The sequence below is a fragment of the Lolium rigidum genome, chromosome 4 (assembly GCF_022539505.1).
Source record: "Lolium rigidum isolate FL_2022 chromosome 4, APGP_CSIRO_Lrig_0.1, whole genome shotgun sequence".
Lineage (NCBI taxonomy): Eukaryota > Viridiplantae > Streptophyta > Magnoliopsida > Poales > Poaceae > Lolium > Lolium rigidum.
The window spans coordinates 228,776,816-228,791,803 of NC_061511.1; the positions used below are offsets into that span (position 1 = coordinate 228,776,816).

Here is a 14,988-nt window from a genome sequence, read left to right on the forward strand (position 1 = left end):
TTGAACTGGAGTATCTCAGAATGTTTCCTCTGAATGCTACGTTATCTATCTTCGGATGTCCGATGCTATCTCTGATGTCAAAAAGGAATGTTACATTATGTTTAAACGTAAGTTTACGAGATCTATATGATCAGTCATCTAGATAGGTTTAACGAGATCTATATGATCAGTCATCTAGATAGGTCTTACTTTATACTCATAACGGAGTGTTGCGAACATTTTTAACAGCTGACTCAATGGTGCAGATCATAAATTCAAGTTACTTATAAGGGTGAGAACGATTGTCGTAATTTAGTCGTAGGTTATCTATCGATGCATAACTCTGTTCTGTTCATGGGTGTCTTACGATTGGAGGACACGGTGAAGGGAAAAAATTAATCTCCTGTCATCTACCTCTCAATGATAATTCTAAATTGTTTGTGCCGAATTAACTCAGAATATTTCCTCTGAATGCTGCCCTCTATCTCCGATCATTCTCTCGGAATGCTATCTCTGAGAGTTATGTATGAAGGCTACATTTATGTATGTTTGAATGCTAAATCCTGACAATGGATGGAAGCACGGCATGAAACTAAGACTAGTCATAGTGGGAGTAACATAGCTAGTAACATCACACACCCCAATGCATTTTGGTGACATGGCATGGTAATAAATGAAGAAAGAGAGTGAGGTGGTAACTAGCTATGTTACCATAACATCACACTTCTCAAGACAAGATGAGTCTACAAATCTAATAAATATAACATGCATGACACCACATATAGTAACTATCCACTATAGAGGTAGTAACATAGAGTAGTAACATGCACCATGTTACTACTCTATGTTACTCCCCACTATGACTAGTCTAAGAGGTTAAACACAATCAACTTTTATTTCCACCTTTTGACTGCCCTGGCTATCCATTCACATTACTCGTTACAGACCTCGAAACGGGCACATCAAAGGCATAACTAAATGAGCGGGGTCTTCAGAAATCATCAAAGTAGAAAGATAAAACATAGGTAGAGCGGTAGAGCCCCACCAAAATGAAAGCAAAGTAAGCGCGAAAGAGCACATCTAGTGATCGCCGGTAATCTTCTCGGTGATGGTGCTGTTGTCCTTGCCAGTTTTGGTGGCGTTGTCGCCGCCCATGCCCAGTGTGTTCACCACCGCGTCCTTGGCGCCCACCACCGCGCCCTTCACCGTCTCGGTGGCCTGCTGCAGCAAACCGCCGGTCTTGTCCTTGCCGGCGACGGCTGACTCCTTGGCGTACTGCGCCGCGTCTGAGGACCTCTCCTGCGCGTACTGCGCCGTCTCGGACGCCTTCTGCTTGGCCGCCTCCGTCTTCTCGCCGAGGAAGCTGCCGGTGTCCTTGCTCTCGACGGTCTTGTCCTTGGCGGCCTGCGCCATCTCGGACGTCATGTCCTGGGCCTCGACGGCCTTCTTCTTGGCGGCGTCCGTGGCGCCCTGACCCTGGCCGGACGCGTGCCCCGCCAGGCCCGCCGCCCGGTCCTTGGCCTCGCACGCCTTGTCCTTGGCCGCGCCCATCACCTGCCCCGTCTTCTCCTGCAAACACACCACGAGCACAACATTCAGACACGGGAGTGACGGGAAGACGTAGGTGCGCGCGGCAACACCGACATTTTCCGGGCGACGAGATGGTGGACATGCACGTACCTGGGTGTGGCCCTTGGCCTCGCCGACGCGGTAGCTCGCCTGCTCCTGGTTCGATGCCATCTCGCGACTCGCGCACTGGGCTTGCTCAAACAAACTGCTTCGCCCGAAGAAGAAGCAATATCACTCGCAATGTAGATCGAGAGTAGTGGATTTCAATCTAAAAACAAGATCAGTTTGTCTATTGCTCGACTTCGCTTGATATTGGTTGAGATAGAGCATGTGGCGTTTATATAGGCTGCGGCTACGTGACAGTTGCCCGTGGGACACGTCGCAAGGCTGAGCACCTAGTACATGCCAGACACGTAGAGAGGACACGCGTCATAACACGTCCATTACTTCGTCAAGTATGGGTGTATATCATGGGCTAGTTGGATCAAGCACATGGGGGAGCTTGCTAACTAAAAAGAAAACAAGGAGGAGATCAAAACGAAGTAAATAAACGAGTGTAAAGACAGGGTCAGCAAAGAGAGATCGAGTGGACTAGTTTTTTTAACCATGTACACAGCTTTCCTTTTATTAATTTATTACCGATGCCTTAGAGCATCTTTAACATAGGCTCTAAAATTTAGCACTGTAAAAGTTGTTTGCAGCGCGCTTGATCCGGATACAGTGCGCGGAGTCAGCGCGAGCTTCAGCAGATACCCTATTTTACAACGCAATCAAGAAGCCAAAAACAACCCTTCACCAGAAGGCTGTAAAATAGAGCTCCACAAACAAGTTTTTTCAACATACATACAACAAACAATATCAAACATGCCACAAATAAATCTGAAAAAAAATCAACTAAATTTTACAACTCTAAGAGGAGCTTATCCCTAACTAGCAATTGATCTAGCTAGCAAAAATTACACCGTACGATTGATTGCCTGCCCGCGCGGCCAGAGCAATCGATTTCATGCTCGCGCGGCCGGGGGAGCTCGCAGCGTTGGGCAAGGTCGGGCGCGGCCGGCGGACCTGCGGAGCTCGCAGCGCGGCGGCCGGCGGAGCTCGCAGCGCCGGGCAAGGTCGGGCGCGGCCGGTGGACCCGCGGAGGCCGGCGGAGCTCGCAGCGCCGGGCAATGTCGGACGCAGCCGGCGAACCTAGGAGCTCGCAGCGCGGCGGCCGGCGGAGCTCGTGACGTGGCGGACCCGCGGAGCTCACAGCGCCGAGCAGGGTCGGCGGAGCTCGCGGCGCGGCGGCCTGCGGAGCTCGCGTCGTGGCGGCCGGTGGTGCTCACAGCGCTGGGCAAAGTCGGGCGCGGCTGGCAGACCTTCTTGCCGTCGAAGCGCAAAGAGGCAGTCGAGGACATTTCACAGCGGTTTTTCTTCGCGCGGTGGGAAGAATCGCACTTTACAGCGCGCGCTAGCCGGCGCACCAGATATACCGCTTTGGATAGAGCAAACTGCCGCGCGCACTAAAATATTTACAGCGCGACGTAGTTTATAGCGTCTGGAGGACGAAAAACACGATGGGCGATGTATATTGACGGTTATTTTAGCGCAGCGCTAGTTTACATCCTCTGTTGGAGATGCTCTTACAAGAGAACCGAGCCGATATGGTCAGGGTTTGGTACCAGCGTTAACCGCCATAACGTTGTTGTGCATAGATTGGATTATTTAGGATCTAAATTTTTTTGGCAAGGAAATAGTGAGAAAATGAGATGTGGTTTGACTAAATGAAATGTGGCTCTTCAGAAAAATCAAAATAGGTTTGGAGTTCACGAACTAGAGGTTAAAAAACAAAACCTTGCTAGTAAAATGGCTGACTAGGTTGTTAATTGAGTATAGCCTATGCCAAAACCTACTGCCGGACAAAATATGTTTGTTCAAAATCGATTTCTTAGGTCCTTTGAAAACCTGGAGATTCACACTTTTGGGCTTGTATTATGGCAACTAAAAAATACTTTTTTACACGGGTTTTTTTCCATCAGGGATGGGTCGAAAATAAGGTTTTGGGAGGTTAAATGGCTGGGCACAACCACTCTTCGAGAACAATATCTAGCGTTATATAATATTGTACGTCATAAAAGTCATACCTTGCAAAAAGTGATGAAAACATCTCCACCGTCTATGATGTTCTGGCGTGATCTTCTTGGACCCCGGTTTGTTTCTTGAAATGAATTGCTACGACGGTTAGCTTTAGTTTAGTTGGTACCGGGAGCTGATGAATTCCACTGGGACTTACCAAAAAATGGTGTATTCTCGGTAGGATGCATGCATAAAGATTTAATTAAACTTATTTAGCCGGTAATTAATAATAAATCCATTTGAAAGATGAAGATACCATTGAAAACTAAGGTTTTTTGCATCATTCCTTCGTCGCGGTGTTATTCTTACTAAAGATAACCTTGCAAAATGTAAATGGTATGGTTGCACGAAATGTGTGTTCTGTCATGAAGAGGAGACAATAAAACACCTTTTCTTCCAGTGTGAGTTTGCGGGTGTATATGGTCATTCATTCAGATAGGTTTTACCTTATATCCTCCATGTATCATTGCAAATATTTTTAGCAACTGGCTAAATGGGGTGTATTTTAGGTATAAGATTCTTATCAGAGTGGTAGCGATTGTCGTTATATGGTCGTTTTGGCTATGTATGAATGACAAAAATTATTCTCTTATGCAGATCATCTACCGATGTACGACTTTGCTTCATTTATGATCATCGCTTCAGCGCTTGAAGGACCACGACCTCTTTGCGAAGGTGTCTCCAAGGTTAGAGGATACCCTGCATAATCACATGATAGCGCATCCTATGATTTAGTTGGCTGCCCAGACTTTTACTAATTGCTTTTTGTAATGAATTGTATGGCTCATATGGTTGGACGCCTGTGTGCATTTTAACTATGCAGAGACCAGACAAAATGCTTAAAACTTTTAAGTAATAACACGCCTTTTTATTGGAAAACATGGTCAGCCATGTAAGTTATTATTATTTTTCGTCTAAATGGTTTGAGGCGAGGTATCTAGGAATGATTCCTCTGAACGCTACATTATCTATCTTCGGATGTTATCTCTAGTTGTTATCTTTGAATGTGTAACATTATGTTTGAATGCTATCTCGCTCTCGATTTAATTTCCTGCCATCTACTCTACCTCTCAACAATAATGCTAAATTGATTGAGCCGGAGTGTCACACAATGTTTCCTCTGAATGCTGCCTTCGATCGTTACCCTTGAACGTTATCTCCGATCGTTTTCTCTGAATGCTATCCCTGAGTGTTATGTATGAACGTTATGCTAGTCGCATTCAGTCACGGAACCTAACCTAACCCACGGAACCTAACCCTCCCGCACCCCTAACCTAACCCTCCCGCACCCACCCTCCGCCGCCGCCGCCGCCGGCAGCGCCGCCGGGGCAAAGTCCCTCGGGGCGTGGCGGCGGCGGGGGCCCTTCCTCGTCGCTGCGTGGAGAACGGCGGCCGGATCCCACCTCCTCGTGGCATGGCGGAGCAGGCGCGCGTGGGATGGGCGACGACGGTGGCGGCCCTCCTCCCGTCGGCTGTCCCCTCGCGGACTGGCCGGCGCGGTTGGGATGGGCGGCGCTGCGGTCTCCCTCCTCCCATCGGCTTCCCGCAGCACTCTGGCAGGGGCTGGTGGTGGGTGGCGGCCAGGCCCTCGGTCTGCGCCATGCCATCAACCCCCGCCTCTCGTCGGTGCGTGGAGGCGATCTCGGGCTTCTTCCGCGACACGAGGGCGCCCGGGGCAGCAGTCTTGTGTTCGACGGAGGAGGTGGCCTCTTCTTCGCCGGAGAGGGTCGGCCTGTGGTTGGGGGTGGTGGATCGTTGATCTATCACCGCCATCCGACGGTGCGATGGAGGAGCTTGGAGGCCGGCGATGGTGTCGCCGGTGGAGGGTTGGGTTGGCCAGCCCGGGATGGTCGCCGACGTGGGGGTCCGACCTGAATAAAGGCGGCGTTCCTAGGGCCTGTCTTGCGTGAAGAGGAGGACCTACCGGAGGCCTGGACTCGTGATCTGGCCGGAGGGTTGAGTTCCGGAAGGCACCGCCGGCGAATGTAACAGTGCTTTGCCTGGAGTTTGCTGGATCGGAGGTATTCGGTCGTGTGCACCCATGCGTTTATTCCAACCGTTTGGTTCTGGAGGGAGCGGCGTGAATCTCTTTTTCTGTGTTGACATCAGGTGACTATAGATCCATGATAAAAGTCGGAAGAAGAGAATTTCATGAAGGCCGAAGGGGAGGACTAGCTAAAGGAGGTTCAAGTCTCCGCGCTGTTGAGGGGCTTGCTTGGTGTCTCGGCTTCCAACAGCGGTATGAAAGTGGGGGCGACAACACAGGTGGAGCGCAGAGTCTTACCTTTCAGGGTGAAAACCCAAGGTCTAGCCTTGACTGGTTGTGTCTGGCAGTGACCTTAGTGGAGGCATTGTTTTGAGAGCGGGGATTATCTTCAGGGTGAAAACCTAAGATCTTTGATCGGGCGACGACGGTGTTTGAGCACTGTTCCCTTCTTGGAGGCGTCGTTTTTTGAAGAGTCTGTAATTCAGGTGTTGTCATGGCGGTGGATGTATTGCTGTTGTTAGGCCCGAGATACTGTAACGGGATTTTTGTTTCTTAGTTTTCTTTTCCTTTTTTTGGCTGTGTGCATCCGTAGTGCCATTAGGGTGGTGTGTTGTTGCAGAGGCTGTAATTGGTATCTTCTTGATATTAATATATTCCTTTTATCGAAAAATGTATGAACGTTATCTCTCTCTGAAAGCTATCCTGACAATGGATGGAAGCACGGGACAAAAAAACAGGATTAAACACGCTCAACTTTTATTTCCACCATTTGACTGTCCTAGCTGTCCATTCACAGAACTCATTACAGACCCGGACATCAGAGGCATAACTTACAAACTAAATGAGCTGGGTGTGCAGAAATCATCAAACTGGAAAGATAAAACATAGGTAAAAACCCCAGGAAAAGAAAAGCAAAGTAGTAAGCGCGAACGATCACATCTAGTGATCCCTGCCGGTGATCTTCTCAGTGACGGTGCTGTTGTCCTTGCCGGTGTTGGCGGTGTTGTTGCCGCCCATGCCCAGCGTGTTCACCACCGCGTCCTTGGCACCCACCACCGCGCCCTTCACCGTCTCAGTGGCCTGCTGGAGCACGCCGCCGGTCTTGTCCTTGCCGGCGACGGCGGACTCCTTGGCGTACTGCGCCGCGTCGGAGGACCTCTCCTGCGCGTACTGCGCCGTCTCAGACGCCTTCTGCTTGGCCGCCTCCGTCTTCTCGCCAAGGAAGCTGCCGGTGTTGTCCTTGCTCTCGACGGTCTTGTCCTTGGCGGCCTGCGCCATCTCGGACGTCATATCCTGGGCCTCGACGGCCTTCTTCTTGGCGGCGTCCGTGGCGCCCTGACCCTGGCCGGACGCGTGCCCTGCCAGGCCCGCCGCCCGGTCCTTGGCCTCGCACGCCTTGTCCTTGGCCGCGCCCATCACCTGCCCCGTCTTCTCCTGCAAATATACAAACACGATCACCAGTTGTTCCAGTATTCAGACACGGCGCACGCGCGCGGCAACTCAATGTAGCTCCAAATAATCGATCCAGATCGAGGAAATGTGCGTACCTGGGTGTGGCCCTTGGCCTCGCCGACGCGGTAGCTCGCCTGCTCCTGGTTGGATGCCATCACTTCACGATCGCACTGGGCTAGCTCAAACAAACGTACTGCTTCGCTCGAGGAAGAAACGAGATCACTCGCAATGTACTACGGAGTAGATCGAGAGCAGTGGATTTCAATCTGAAAACAAGATCAGTTTGTCTATGCTGGACTTGGCTTCGATTGATATTGGCTGGGATAGAGCATGTGGCGTTTATATAGGCTGCGGCTACGTGACAGAGGCCCGTGGACACGTCGCAAGGCGGAGCACCTACTACATGCCAGACACGTAGAGAGGACACGCGTCGTAACACGTCCGCACTTCGCCAAGTCTGCATATATCATGGGCTAGTTCGATCAAGCACATGCAAGAAGCTAATTTAAAATGCAAGAAGGAGACCGAAAAGCACAAGTAAACAACTATAAAGACAGGGTCAGGAAAGAGATCGAGTGGATAGGATATGACGATGGAGTACATGCTATGTCGTGGCAGGACAGTGTGGCTGAGGCTCCGAATACTCGATTCGATCACGCACAATGTACAACAACGGCGTCGAGTCAGAATTTCTTTAATCTAGTATCCTTCGTCTGTAAATAAATGTCTGATGTTTGTTTAAATATAAATATATTTAGACCGTATTTAGTGTCTGGTTACATTCAAATTTAGACGAATCTCGGACATCTATTTATAAACGGAAGGAGTTCAAAATAAAACTGTTGATATTTCTCAGATATTAGGTGTGGAAAATGTTTACGAAGCTATTATGCAAATGGAGAAAAATAAGGCTGCAAATTTAGATGGCTTCCCCGCATAGTTCTACCAAACTCTTCAGAAAATCATTAAAACACGCTTAATGAAGTTGTTTGAGAGATTCCAAAAGGGGATCCGTCTCATTTTCAACTTAATTATGGAACAATTATTTTGTTACCAAAAAAGGAAAACACTCATGTTCAGATTTAATAATATAGATCAATATGCTTGCTGTAAGCATCGCAATTTTCGCTAAGGTTAGTACTAACCATGTAACAAAGGTTGCACACTTAGTTATTAGACCGTCTCAAATGGTCTTTATGCCTAGGCCTCATATTTTAGAAGGGGTGCTGATTTTGCACGAAACAAATCCCGAGCTTCATAGGAAAGAAAATAGATGACGAGTTACTTAAAATCGATTTTGAAAAGGCAAATGATCAAGTCAAATATCCTTTCCTTTTTACAACAAATGATGCGTACGAAAGGATTTGATCCTAAATGGTGTAGGTGTGAATGATTTTGTTAGTCGAGGAAGTGTCGGTATTAAGGTAAATGATGACGTAGTTCTTTATTTTCAGACTCAAAAAAGTCTCAGACAAGGTGATCTTCTATCACCGATGTTATTTAATCTGATGGTAGATATGATGGCAATCTTAATAGCCATGGCGAAACAAGATGGCAAGGGGGTAGATTAATTTCACATTTATTAGATGAGGGGGGAGGCGGCTATCAATTCTACAATATTTTGATGGAGCATGATATGGAGAAAGCCTTCAATATGAAGCTTATTTATTTTCGAATAACTCTCGGATCTTATAATTAACTTCCATGAAATTGAAGTTTTTTGCATTGGCAAAACAAAAGATGGATAAGAGGGATTTATGAACTCACTATGGTTGCAAACTAGGTTCTTTCCCCATTAGATATTTGGGCATCTCATTTTATTTTAAAAAGCTAAAGAATGAAGAATGAAGCTAGTGGAAGACCGTTCTGAGAGAAAACCTATTAGTTAGGTTGGAAATCTTCTATTATACGAGGATCAACTGATTCTTATTAATTCGATCCTAAATAGCATCCCTATGCTCATGCTATCTTTTTTTGAAATACCTATGGAGGTACTGAAAAGATTAGGCTTTTATAGATCAAAATTCAACTAGCAAAGCGATGGCCATAAAAAAGTATAAACTTACTAGGTGGAACATCATTTGCACGCCTAAAGATCAAGAAAGTTTAGGTGTGGAGGTTTTAGTGTTAAGAATACGGAGTCATTTGCATGCCTAAAGATCAAGAGGGTTTAGGCGTGGAGGTTTTAGTGTTAAGAAATAAGGAGTAAGTGTTTACGGAGCAAGTGGCTCTTGAAATTAAATTATTACTAATTGAGCAAGGAGTTTGGTATGAATGCTACATTATCTTATCTCCCGTCGTTATCTTTGATCGTCTCTGAATCTGTCAAAGTTATCACCAAATGCCAATGCCATCTTACGAATTTACATATGCTACGGAATGTATGTTTGAATGACAATGGAAGTTAGTTAACACACCATGAAAATAAGAGGTTTAATCACATCAACTTTTATTTCCAGCTTTTGCCTGTCCTCGCTATCCATTCACAGTACCCATACAGAGTTACAGACCCGAACACGAGCACATCAAAGACATTAACTTACAAACTAAACGAGCGGGGGCATTCAGAAATCATCAAAGATGAAAGATAAAACATAGGTAGTAAAACCCCGCGAAAACGATATCAAACTACGCGCGAGCAATCGCATCTAGTGATTCCTGCCGGTTATCTTGCCGGTGGTGCTGCTGGTGTCCTTGCCAGTGGTGTTGTCGCCGCCCATGCTCAGCGTGTTCACCACCGCGTCCTTGGCGCCCACCACCGCGCCCATCACCGTCTCAGTGGCCTGCTGCAGCACGCCGCCGGTCTTGTCCTTGCCGGCGACGGCGGACTCCTTGGCGTACTGCGCCGCGTCGGAGGACCTCTCCTGCGCGTACTGCGCCGTCTCAGACGCCTTCTGCTTGGCCGCCTCCGTCTTCTCGCCAAGGAAGCTGCCGGTGTTGTCCTTGCTCTCGACGGTCTTGTCCTTGGCGGCCTGCGCCGTGCCAGCCGCCTTGTCTTTTGCAGCCTGCGCCGTCTCGGACGTCTTGTCCTTGGCCTCGCCGGCCTTCTGCCTGGCGGCGTCAGTGGCGCCCTGCCCCTTGCCGGACGCGTTCCCCGCCAGGCCCGCCGCCCGGTCCTTGGCCTCGCACGCCTTGTCCTTGGCCGCGCCCATCACCTGCCCCGTCTTCTCCTGCAAACATACCAGGATCACATTACAGAGACGAACTATGATCGAATGGTCGTTAAGATCGTGAACATGAAAGTACCTGGGTGTGGCCCTTGGCCTCCCCGACGCGGTAGCTCGCCTGCTCCTGGTTGGAGGCCATCTCGCGTAGTGGGCTTGCTCAAACAAACTGCTTCGCTCGAGGAAGAAGCAAGATCACTTGCGAACACGAACACGAACTAAGAACAGTGGTTTCAGTCTGAAAACAAGATCAGTTTGTCTATTGCTCGACTTGGCTTCGATTGATCTGGCATAGCATAGAGCAGGTGGGATTTATATAGGCTGCGGCTACGGGAGAGTCTAGGGGACACGTCGGCCGTCGCAAGGCGGAGAGCACGTACATGCCGGACACGTAGAGAGGACACGCGTTATAACGCGTCCGTAGCTTCGCGAAGCCTGCACATGTCATGGGTTAATTCGATCAAGCACATGCAGAAGCTAATTAAAAATGCAAGAAAGAAGGATCGAAGAAGTACAACCACTCCAGCCAACAAGTGTAAAGACAGGTTCGCGCGCTGAAGATTTCGAGTGGCTAGCAGATGCCGGTGGAGAGTACATTGTCCCTGTTTTCTAAACCGAGTACGTACTCCATGAGTTGTGGCAGTACGCGGACTGGCTGGGGATCAGACTAATTTGATCGCACACCTTTCTGCCTGCGTGGCAAAGTGCGCCGTGATTCAGAACCAAGCAATGATCGACGCGTTGGCCAGTGGAGAGGAGCATGCACGGTGTATGCAGGGACGGAGCCAGGATCTAAGGTTAAGGGGGGCTGAGTTAGTGCTATGATGTGTATAAGGGGGGCGAAGCTAGCTAAACTCCATAAATGAGAAGCAAATCTGGCTAATTTTATGAAGAAACTTAGGATCATAGGGGGGGCGTAGCCCCTGCTCGTCCCCCCTTGTCTCCGTCCCTGGGTGTATGTGTAAGCCATGGGTCTACCTAGCTCGGTTTCATCTACTGCCTCTGTTATAAATGGACGTTTAAAATTTATCTAAATCTAGTTGTATCCAGATGTTATTTAATGTCTAGATATATCTTGAGTTAGATAAATTCTAGACATCTATTTATAGACGGAGAGAGTATATGATTTTTTTACGGTGCTTCTAGTTCTTGCCAATATTATGGCGTTGCCACTATGAATCGGTGAATTGATGGACCTCACTAACTTTTGTGGAGTCTTTGTTTCTATGTCACTCAATGGATGCCGGCTACCATTTGACTCGTTTACTTACATGTGACGGTTTAACCTTGCTTGTGGCCGTTATCCTTACAAGACAGGCACCACCACGTCAGCCAAAAACGGCTCCCGTCCCACGTTTGAGGATTTCCGTGTCATTTTCATATTTTTGTCACTTGCAACTTTCTATCCCTACTCTGCTCCTCCTGCCGCCATTAATCTATCGCTCACCGCCGTGCACTCTCTAGGACTTACCTTAGCCCGTTGTCCTCCAGCACGGATGCCTCACCGATCTCTTGCCCGCCCTCTTGCTCAATGTCCTCTTCTTTGTTGTGGTCTGGCGGCTGGAAACAAAGTGTTTGAGCCTTGGTTGCCATCGAAACGCCATGAACAGTCGATGTCAAGTGGATCTAGGTGTGTAGATGGATCTTGCATCTATGAAGATCATGGGCGGGGCCAACACAGAGGTAGAGGTGCCCCGAAGCAAAGCTTTGCAGCTCCATAGCCCTATGAATGTGTCGTTTGTTGTCCCTGGAGGGTAAGAATAAAAATTCCTTCTTTGATAAGTTCATTATTTTAATTAGTGATTTGGATCATGTTAGTAATCGCAAGGATATGTGTTAGTAATCATAGGACGTCTGATGTTTTCACTGAAGATTCGATACATGCATCGAACTAAAACCTTGCCTAACAGTAGAATTACAGTTAGCACCGGATTTGATTACTAATTGATTCTAGACGTGGCAGAGCTGGCTGATCTAGAACACTTGCACATGGAATTTGCCAAGTTTCCATGTATCAAAAACCAGAAATTCTTGCCCATGTACCACGACTTTAATTCTGACATTTTTGCGACAGTAGGACAAACGAGTCGTGGGCCCTAGTGTAGAGTACACATATGGGAACAAGGACTGCTGTAATCAAAGAAATTTCTTCTTGAGTGCGCAACACCAAGCGAAGAGGAAGACGTAGAAATAAGTGGAGCATATGATGATTTTGTTTTCGGAGATGATGATGATGAGAAAGAATACCCAAATTTATTTATTGATCCTGGTAGGATGGAAAATACGAAATATTTGATTGATCCAAAATTTGAGACTGACTATGGGGCAGATAAGGACGAACATGTTGAAGACGAGAAAGTGGGTTAAAATATGATGATGAAGGTGAGGATAGATCAACCTTACCCTTTGACAAGGACAACCCAATAGTAGATGAGGTACTATCATTGAGTTGGTGGAGGACTCCAGATATCCAATTGCTATTTTTGCAATAAAAGTTGGGTTTGAGCATATCACCGAGAAAATGGCTAAACAAAATTAAAGGTGCATTGCAGGGAAATTAAAGTCTGTAAATGAAGACAACGTGCATCTCCAATGAGGTGGTACACATTTAGGTTGCAATATTATTTGTTCAGTTTGTTGTCATGTTTTATCTTTCTAAATGTGGTAATTTATTAAATCATCATCAAATGTTGATCAAGGTAAACACCAACAAACACACCGTTGTCCTACTACTGCCATGGTGACAAAATAAGATGTGCTTCTACCAAGTGGATTGCTACTACTATACTTGATTGGGTGATGCAGTGACCCAACATAACATTGTATGTTGTACTAGGCAACTTGTTGACATAACTCTTATAAAAGTATCATTTCACAAATATTACATCCCTCACAGTGGTACAACATAAACATTAGTTGTCCAAATAACAACACTTATTGTTACAAGTCAAAGATGTACAATAAATTTGATATCTCATTGGTCCAGAGAGGATATCCCTTTAACTCTACTTCGATTATACACAGCTTGAGAACAACTGGAACTAGTAAAATAAGTACCTCGAGATCCCCATAGCCATTTTAGATCTGGTGGTTAATGTGTTATATACGATGCAAAAATCACTAACAACATTTATTGTTAATCCTATGTGAATATGTTGATAGTTGCAATAATGGAACCTCCACCATCAACACAAATCATTGTTACATCGCACCATGTAGTCATATTCATAATTGTAGGAGATAATACTTTTCTTTTAAGTGCAAGAATGATATGAATAGTACTTTACAAATAATGAAATAGAAACCCTTGAAAGGCATTCTTGAAACTACGAGATAGTGTAGTTGATAGCTTTTGTTTGACTCGAGACCTCGGATTCCAAAAAGATAGTATCATTGCTAGTAAGACAATGTTAAAATATCCAATGCATGCTATTATGCATAGTAATGATATGCATTAGAGTTGGTTTTGCATATAACCCCTTTGTTTTATTTTCTATGAATTTCTAATGTATTTATTCCATTTTTAGAATTATTATTAGACATATGAGTTCTTAATTCATTCTAAATAATAAATTATTATTATTAAATGAATTGTTCAAATTTTAAGAATTTCCTCCAAAAAGTATTTTGGATTGATTACAGATTTTTCTTGGGTAATTAAATTCAAAGGGAACAAATCGTTTCGAAATTATATTATTCCATAGATTATAAATTTGGTAAAAGAATATATATATTTATAATTACTAATAAAAGGAAAATTTTCTCTTCTTTGTTTTGTTCATCATTCTTTTGGATCAACTTGCCCTCTCATCAAATCCCATATTATATAAAGATGACATTGTATCGGTCACATTTTTTCTCTTCGGCCTCCAGCTCCGTAGCTGAATCAAACTCTGTCTGACCCCTGCTGCAGGAGCAGAGCATGAGACATGGATAGTGCTGAGATGAAGAAAGCGAGCAGGAGCTAGTGCGGTTGTTGGAGACGAGCACGCATGTCAGAATCACGGCAGGGAGGAGCTCGGGCATCGCGACAGGAAGACGGAGGAGGTGGATCGGGGCGAGCTAGGGAGGATGTTGACGAGCGATGGGAGCGCGGAGTCACGCACATGCGGTGATGCACAAGGCGGCGGCATGCAAGGATAGGGGAGGGAGGCATGCATCAAGGTAGAGAAGAGGCAGCACCGCGTTGGACAAGAGGCTTGAGCATCAGAGGGCCTTACTACTCCATCCTAGCACTAGATGAGTACTAATCGCCACTTATACACATCATTTTTAGGGCATCTCCCATAGAGGACTGCATTTCAGACACCAGAACTATTTGTCTCAGTCCATTTGCAGTGGCCCACGAACCGTCCGGAGGCCCATGTCCGTTTGTTGGTGGCAGTGCACCCAACACCGCGTTAGTTTGTCCTGCGCCTTCGCACTTTTAGCCAACTTTTATATGCGCATTTCACACGTATAAATAATCAAAATACATCGAGCAATAATAGCAAATAGTCCAAATTTCGTGAAAATGATAGCAAATTAAGTAGTACCATGGGGTAGTTGAAAGTGCATGGAATCCCCATATGTGGTTTTGGTAATTAATGACAATCCCTATGGACTAATGTTTGCATTGGGTTATATTTGTAGGACTAATTTGTTCATAGGCAAATCTTGAACTATATGCTGGCTTAAAGGTTGCAGACTTCATCAAGCAAGCACAATCAAAAAAGACGT

At 46.3% G+C, this 14,988-nt stretch overlaps 3 protein-coding genes across 3 annotated transcripts; all 3 read right to left on the bottom strand.

The window, feature by feature from the left end:
* Positions 1-1,059: 1,059 nt before the first annotated feature.
* LOC124649715 (late embryogenesis abundant protein 19-like) lies at positions 1,060-1,719 on the bottom strand. The gene is made up of 2 exons (XM_047189299.1): positions 1,660-1,719; positions 1,060-1,548 (listed from the first exon to the last, which is right to left on the bottom strand). The coding sequence occupies exons 1-2, from the start codon at positions 1,717-1,719 to the stop codon at positions 1,060-1,062; spliced, it is 549 nt and encodes a 182-aa protein (XP_047045255.1).
* A 4,873-nt stretch (positions 1,720-6,592) lies between these two features.
* On the bottom strand, positions 6,593-7,260 carry LOC124707212 (late embryogenesis abundant protein 19-like). Its single transcript, XM_047238872.1, has 2 exons — positions 7,201-7,260; positions 6,593-7,087 (listed from the first exon to the last, which is right to left on the bottom strand). Exons 1-2 carry the CDS (start codon positions 7,258-7,260, stop codon positions 6,593-6,595), a joined length of 555 nt encoding a protein of 184 aa, XP_047094828.1.
* A 2,493-nt stretch (positions 7,261-9,753) lies between these two features.
* On the bottom strand, positions 9,754-10,411 carry LOC124707211 (late embryogenesis abundant protein 19-like). The gene is made up of 2 exons (XM_047238871.1): positions 10,352-10,411; positions 9,754-10,275 (listed from the first exon to the last, which is right to left on the bottom strand). The coding sequence occupies exons 1-2, from the start codon at positions 10,409-10,411 to the stop codon at positions 9,754-9,756; spliced, it is 582 nt and encodes a 193-aa protein (XP_047094827.1).
* Between the last annotated feature and the right edge of the window lie 4,577 nt (positions 10,412-14,988).